The sequence below is a fragment of the Nematolebias whitei genome, chromosome 14 (genome assembly GCF_014905685.2).
Source record: "Nematolebias whitei isolate Nwh7 chromosome 14, NemWhi1, whole genome shotgun sequence".
Lineage (NCBI taxonomy): Eukaryota > Metazoa > Chordata > Actinopteri > Cyprinodontiformes > Rivulidae > Nematolebias > Nematolebias whitei.
Window position 1 is genome coordinate 44,631,128 of NC_056511.1, and position 7,428 is coordinate 44,638,555.

Genomic DNA, 7,428 nt, shown 5'->3' on the forward strand with positions numbered 1-7,428 from the left:
CCTGTCCAGGGTGTCCCTGTGATGGACTGGAGACCTGTCCAGGGTGTACCCCACCTAACACAGTGATTGCTGGACATGGGCACCGGCAACCCCAGTGACCCAAAATGGACGAAGCGGGTAAAGGATGGATGGATGGATGGATGGATGGATGGATGTAGTGAAAAAGTGTGTAGCTCCACAGTTGGTGTGTGCAGGTTTCAACAGGTGTGTTGGCGACCCTTACAGGGTATACTGGGAAACGCACCGAGACACGAGAGGAAGAATACGTTCCTGTGTATCCGTCTGCATGAGGGAATGTGAAAGTTAAACGGCTGCATTTGACCCTCACACATGACACGTGCACACATGACGTGCACACGTGGAGCAGCGGGCAGCCACTGAAGCACCTGGGGAGCGATCATGGAATAAGTGTCTTGCTTGTGACATATGGGCATGGCAGGGAATCAAACCTGCGACTTTACAGTCCCAAGCAACTGCCCTACCACTGCTCCACGGCTGCCACCCAGTGTGGAAGTGGTACAGAAAACACAAACGGCATCAGTCATGACGTTACAGAACCTTCCCCAGGAACTGGATCTACTCCAGGACTGGTTTCTTCACCAGTAACGCTCTGCAGACGTTGAAGTGGTTGACCAGTTCAGCGACATGGACACTGACCTGTACTTATCGTTGCTTCGGTGGGCTGTGACTGGTTTTCAGAATCTGGAGGTGAGGCGCTGTCTTCAGCGGGAGGGGGGTCTTGTGACGGCTCTTCTGCAGGAACACATCAGTGCAAAGTGTAACAAGCATCAGGCCCAGTTCAGGACCACTCATGCTCTGGTCACTCACCATCTGAGTGGTCCTCCGTGGGGGGAGGATCTTTGTCTCCTGCTGTGCTGTTGGCTCTGCTCCCTTTCTCGGTGCTCGTAGCGTTCTTGACTTTCTTCGGTTTGGCAAACTTGGCTTTGTTGAGCAAGTAGTTGATCTCTCGGTCCAGCAGAGCCAGCTTTGACTCGATGTCTTTGGACAGCAGGACTGGTTTCTCTTTAGGTGACCGCTGGTTCTGCTCTGCTACCGTGTCGTTCTTCCACAGCTGCAGAGAAATCAAACCGTGTCATGGCAAACAAAGGTCACGTGAGGCGAGCCCCATGAGTCAGAAGGGACTAGCTGCAAGGGTTTGCTTCTGTGACAGATGCATCGAAGCGGTCCGCTCCAGACCAGTTCCCCCTGCGAGGCCCAACGAGGCTGATCCATCAAAGACACTGCAACCTCTTCAAAGAGATGGAAAAACATTCACCACTTACTGCGGTTTCATTGATGACCTTCTCCAACATATTTAACTCCACTTCTGTGAAGATCTGGTCATCCTCTGGAATCAGTTTGGCACTCCTTGGATAGAAGAAGAACAGTCAGAACTGGTCCAGCTAAGGTTCCCAACAACCTCCTGCTGGTCCCTCACCTCAAGAAGAACGACGAAGTGTTGAGCAAGTTGTTGAGAGCAGCCAGGCGATCTGGCCACTTGCGCCGCTCCTCCACTCTAAAGAACATGTCCTTGCACAGGTTCTTGAGCTGAGACAGCTTCTCTCTCAGCAGCTTAGTGGTGGCGGCATACCCTTCCTCATCCATCCAGTCCGAGGTCTCCCTCAAGCTGGCCAGGATCTTCTCCTTCTCCTCCTCAGTAATGACCTGCTGGTAATCCTCTTGGTACAGCTTGTCCTGCAGACACAAGTCAGGTAAGCTTCTCTGGGCACTGCTCATGAGTCCAGGTGCAGCCATGCTGCGCCATCATCTCCGAGAATGAACACCTCACCTCAAACTAGGAGGTGCCATAAACCAGGCAGAGTAAACCAGGCAGAATACACCAGGCAGAGTACACCAGGCAGAGCAGGGTTCTTACAGACAGGACAGACCCTTAACTGGTGCCGTGTGGAGCCGAGGAGAGTTGGGACGGTGGTGAAGTGCTACAGTTTGACTTAAAGACACAAGTACTGTCCGAGTCTCTTCATGATGTGTACAGTCCCTCGTTACTTCAGTTTGTCTTTCACTAACTCGCTCTTTCGTGTTTTTTCAAAATAAGATTGGACATGACACAACCATCTGTTTGATGGATGAGCCGCAGGAGCGACATGGATTGTTCATTTAAAATAAACTACTTAAATAATTTAGAGGAGCTCCTCCTGCACCTGTGTGCAGCACACAGCTGCAGCTCCTCCTGCAGCGTGTCATGATCTCCGCTCTGTGCCACGCCCACTTCTCCGCTGCATCACTCATCACCTCCCAGTCTCCCTCCTCCTGTGTCAATAATTACATTTAAATACTGTAAGGTTTTAAATATACAGTCCATGTTGCATGGAGCGTCTATTTTTAATTTATTTATTTTAATTTTATTTTTGTGAATTTCAGTTTTTTCCAGAGAATTTCCACTTTTATGTGCACATTTCTGCATCTTTCAGCCTAACTGGCCACAGTTGTGCTCTCTCCACTTTCTCCTGGTAATTTAAGCTTCTTTCTGCCGTTTAAGCTACTTTTCAGCTATTTCTTGCTAATTGCAGCTTTTCTTTAGCTAAGCTAATTTTTCTGCTCATTTCTGCTTATTTAAACCAAATTTAGCAAAAATGTGTTCAGCTTCTTCTGCTAACTTAAGCTTGTTCTTTCATTTCAGCTACATTTCAGCTTGTTTTTAGCTAATTTCAGCTGTTTTTTCAACAATAAGCTTTCACACTGCATTTACAGGACGTACAACTTGTAAAGTTTAAATCCTAAAAGTGTCCATTCCTCCAGCTGCAGCTTTTTAACCCTTTGCTGTCCAGAAGCATCAACAGACTTTTCTCTTCCAACTTAAAATACAAAGTTTGTCACATCATAAAATCACAATATTCACAAAATTATTAATATTGATAACCCTGTTATTGATAAGGCTGCTGGTTATTAATGTTGATAACCCTGTTATTGATTAGGCTGCTGATTATTAATATTGATAACCCTGTTATTGATAAGGATGCTTGTTATTAATATTGATAACCCTGTTACTGATAAGGCTGCTGATCATTAATATTGATAACCCTGTTACTGATAAGGCTGCTGATTATTAATATTGATAACCCTAACAGACACTTGTCCTGTAATGCCAGCCATGGAACATTTCATAATTTAGATAAATGTAAATTAATATCAATGAATTTGTGCAGATAAAAACATTCTAAATTTAAAAATGGCTAAAAAAAGAAACAGGGCCACATTTCTCGTGCCCGTCTTAAATGCTGCTGCTTACCTGCGTCTCAAAAATAAAAGCTTCCAGAGTGTTCAGAACTCTCTCTCTTTCCTGTTTGGCCAGGTCTCTGTCCGTCAGATCTTGTAACCTGAAACGATTGGAACTCGTTGGAACAAACAGAAAACATCAAACGAGAGCTGAAAGCTGCAGAACAGTTTTACTTCTTTTTGGAGGAAGTGAGGTCATCTGCAGAGGGGTCAGTGATGTCATTGATAAGAAGTTCCACCTGGATGTCTTCAGAGATCTTGCTTCTTTTCTGAGGTTTGGTCGTCTTCTCCACCTCAGAGGGTCCAGACTTGTCTCCATCCTTTTCTTCCTTTACCAGCAGAACCAGAGAAGAGAGCGAATGAAGCACAACACCTCCTGTGAACGTCTCCCTGACAGACGGCCACGGATGGAGCTTACTACACTACAAGTACTGATACTCAAGTACAAGTACTGATACTCAAGTACAAATACTGTGTTAAACATTTACTACACTACAAGTACTGTTACTCAAGTACAAGTACTGATACTCAAGTACAAGTACTGTGTTGAACATTTACTACACTACAAGTACTGTTACTCAAGTACAAGTACTGTTACTCAAGTACAAGTACTGTTACTCAAGTACAAGTACTGTTACTCAAGTACAAGTACTGTGTTAAACATTTACTACACTACAAGTACTGTTACTCAAGTACAAGTACTGTGTTGAACATTTACTACACTACAAGTACTGTTACTCAAGTACAAGTACTGTTACTCAAGTACAAGTACTGTTACTCAAGTACAAGTACTTTTACTCAAGTACAAGTACTTTTACTCAAGTACAAGTACTGTTACTCAAGTACAAGTACTGTTACTCAAGTACAAGTACTGTGTTAAACATTTACTACACTACAAGTACTGTTACTCAAGTACAAGTACTGTGTTGAACATTTACTACACTACAAGTTCTGTTACTCAAGTACAAGTACTGTGTTGAACATTTACTACACTACAAGTACTGTTACTCAAGTACAAGTACCTGCATAAATATGTACTCATATAAAAGTAAAACGAAAAGCCCCCAGTATACTGCCGCGTACATACAGTACACGCGAACGTCCGTTCACGTGTATTTACGCGTGTACTGTACGTACGCGTGTACTGCACGTACGCGTGTACTGTACGCAGAGGGTTCAGACGTCATACTCCAGCGTACACCCCGATCAGCTGCAGAGCAGCTTCACAGACAAGGGGCGTTTACCTTCGGGACAAATTGAGGTCGCCAATTGGTCGTTTGCTGACACGCCTACTGGATTGATGGACAGGTCGGAGAAAAGCGAGCGCTGGCAGCCTCAGCGGTGTTCTGTGTTTATATGTTGTTAATAAAAAGATCTAAAAAATAAAAAAACAGGGAGCGCTGGCCCTGCAGCCCACACATCAGACCAGCCCACCAGGAACTCTCCAGACCCTTCCGCAGCCACGCTGGACCTGAGTTTAATTCGCTCGTGACAAATTCCTCCATTTCTCACCATTTCAGTCATGGCATCAACGGAGGAGGAAGAGATCACTGCCTCTTGGCAACAACACAAAAGAAAAGACCAGATCAGAGATGAAGAAGGGGAATTTAATACATTGGTGTCACATACGAAACAGTCCGTCGCCGGGCAGTTTATTGTGCGACACCGCGTACGTGTATGCAGTCGTAAAAATTTGAGCTTTGCACGGACATGCCCTGGGGGGTACGCTGGGGGGTACGCATACCTCTGTGTATGGATGTACGCGGCAGTATACTGGGGGCTTAAGTCTGAAAAAATGTACTTTAAGTAAAAGTTACTTAGTTACTTTTCTACACAGGTGGGAGGGGGGAGTTTTTAGTTTAATGCACAGAGGACAAAAAATATAAATACATCTAAAACGAGATGTTAAATAAAATAAATTCCTCAGAGTTTCATATTTAACTTCCATCCATTGTCTGCTTCACTTTTACATGTCATGGAGGAGAAGGTGGGGGACGCCTGGACACGTCTCCAGTCCATCACAGGGACGCCTGGACACGTCTCCAGTCCATCACAGGGACGCCTGGACACGTCTCAAGTCCATCACAGGGACACCTGATCAGGTCTCCAGTCCATCACAGGGACACCTGGACATGTCTCCAGTCCATCACAGGGACACCTGGACATGTCTCCAGTCCATCACAGGGACACCTGGACATGTCTCCTGTCCATCACAGGGACACCTGATCATGTCTCCAGTCCATCACAGGGACACCTGGACAGGTCTTGATGAGTTGGGGCTCCAGAAACTGGTTGACCCACTCTGTGAATGAAGGTGCTGCTTGTGGGACTGGGTTTGTTGTGGCTCCACGGACTGATGAAGTCCTTTGGATGAAGGACGAAACATTTCCACAACAACAAAAAGAAACATCCAGATGACCTGACTGAACTTTGTTGGAAAGTTCACATACTTTTACCATCACAAATATGTAATACTGGATCATTTTCCTCAATAAATAAATGAACAGGTTTAATATTTTCATCTCATTTGTTTAACCGGGTTCTCTTGATCTATTTTTAGAACTTGTGTGAAAATCTGAGGATATTTTAATCATATTTATGCAGAAATATTGAAAATTATAAAGCGTTCACAAACGTAAGCAGCAGAGTGTGTTAAACATGTCCAGGAGTTCATTTCAGTATCTGGACTTTGAGCTGTAGGCGACGCGCCGTCTGTGCACGTCTGCTGACGTGCACTCGCCTCAGCACAAGGGTTCATATCACTGACTGCTGATGAACACATCCAGCCACCGTTTCAGTTCACATAACGTTTTCAGCAGATGGGATTTCAAATAGAACTACGTAAAATACTTCCAATGAAACATCCTCAAGTTAAAGCACAGATTGGAATAATTACTTACACAGTTCAAAGTACACAGAACTCATACTTAATTACATAATGCAAATAAATGGGTACTTCACCGATGTAGTACATGTGTGAGATCGTACCGTAGCGTCTGCCTTGCTGCCTGCTTCCTCACTCTTCTCCTGGCTTCTTTCTTCATTTGGGGTTTTCTCCGCCTCATCCTTCGGCTCCTCACTCACTTCATCCTTCTGGGACTCATTTCTGTCTTCCTTCCCCGATTCTGGAGGGACTTCCTCTTCTTCCTAGTCATAGAAAGTCCACAGCAGGTACTCCGTGTTTACTCACAGTTCAGTTAGCAGTAAAATAACTACAGATGGAGGGAGCTGAACATGTCTCATAAATGAATGAGGACTAAGGATGATACCTGGACTGGCTCAGTTACATTTGGAGCAGGTTCAGACGATCCTCCTCCAAACAAGGTGGAAATTGTGTTACCCAGTTCTGAAATGAATAAAAACATTTAATCAGCCAAACCATGTTTAAATGAGCAGTAAAAAAAGATAAACAACTAAAAGTTTGTATCCAAGAAATGTAAAAACATTTCATGCACTGCACGACATTTTCATCTAGTTCCTCCAGACGGTAAACGGTGAACATCCAGCTTGTTATCTGAATGTTGGTCCAGCAGAGCTCAGCCTCAATGACAAGGTCGGAGGTGAAGAACCCTCAGGACTCACTCAACTCAAACCTTACACTGATCATTCTGTGAACTTTACTCCCAAGGATTATTACAGTCCGTGTGTTACAGCCCTACGTGCACGCATCACATCGACACGAGCTGAAGTGAATTAGTAACTTACTAGTTAAAGTAGATTCCTCTTCTTTCTCCTCTACGATCGTCTCAAAAACAGACTCCACCTGTGGATCAAAACTTTTCTGATTATTTCAATCAATCTCAACCAAACCAACTGTAAAATAAAAAATGATCAGCCCTGGGCAGCTGGAGCAGAGGGCTGCCACTAGGGCACCGGGTCCAGGGGACAGCTGGGGCCACGTATCAGGGGCCCGCAAAACATTTACACGTTTATGCAGTTTCTGGTTAACCCTCCTCCGTAAAGCATGTTGGTTAGAATAAATGGACTGTACTTATACAGCGCGTTTCTATCTTACAGAGACACTCAAAGCTCTTTACAATCTGTGCCTCATGTGCCCATTCATACAGCTCTATACTAGATCTCTACAAAACTAAAGTTTCACTCATGACTTCCAGAGAATAGAACATCCAGTTTGATACAAACACTGACTGGGACTGTTCCAGTTTGATACAAACACTGACTGGGACTGTT

At 44.6% G+C, this 7,428-nt stretch overlaps 1 protein-coding gene across 1 annotated transcript in view; it reads right to left on the reverse strand.

Annotated features, from left to right (window-relative positions):
• Positions 1–7,428, reverse strand: part of LOC119420335 (hypoxia up-regulated protein 1) — an 8,484-nt gene that overhangs the window by 833 nt on the left and 223 nt on the right. The window contains exons 2-10 of the mRNA XM_037687721.1: positions 6,943–7,000; positions 6,507–6,583; positions 6,226–6,384; positions 3,412–3,566; positions 3,251–3,338; positions 1,439–1,695; positions 1,284–1,368; positions 829–1,072; positions 658–753 (exon numbers count right to left, since the gene is read on the reverse strand). Coding sequence (XP_037543649.1) covers positions 658–753; positions 829–1,072; positions 1,284–1,368; positions 1,439–1,695; positions 3,251–3,338; positions 3,412–3,566; positions 6,226–6,384; positions 6,507–6,583; positions 6,943–7,000 — 1,219 coding nt within the window. The remainder of the gene's footprint in view (positions 1–657; positions 754–828; positions 1,073–1,283; positions 1,369–1,438; positions 1,696–3,250; positions 3,339–3,411; positions 3,567–6,225; positions 6,385–6,506; positions 6,584–6,942; positions 7,001–7,428) is intronic.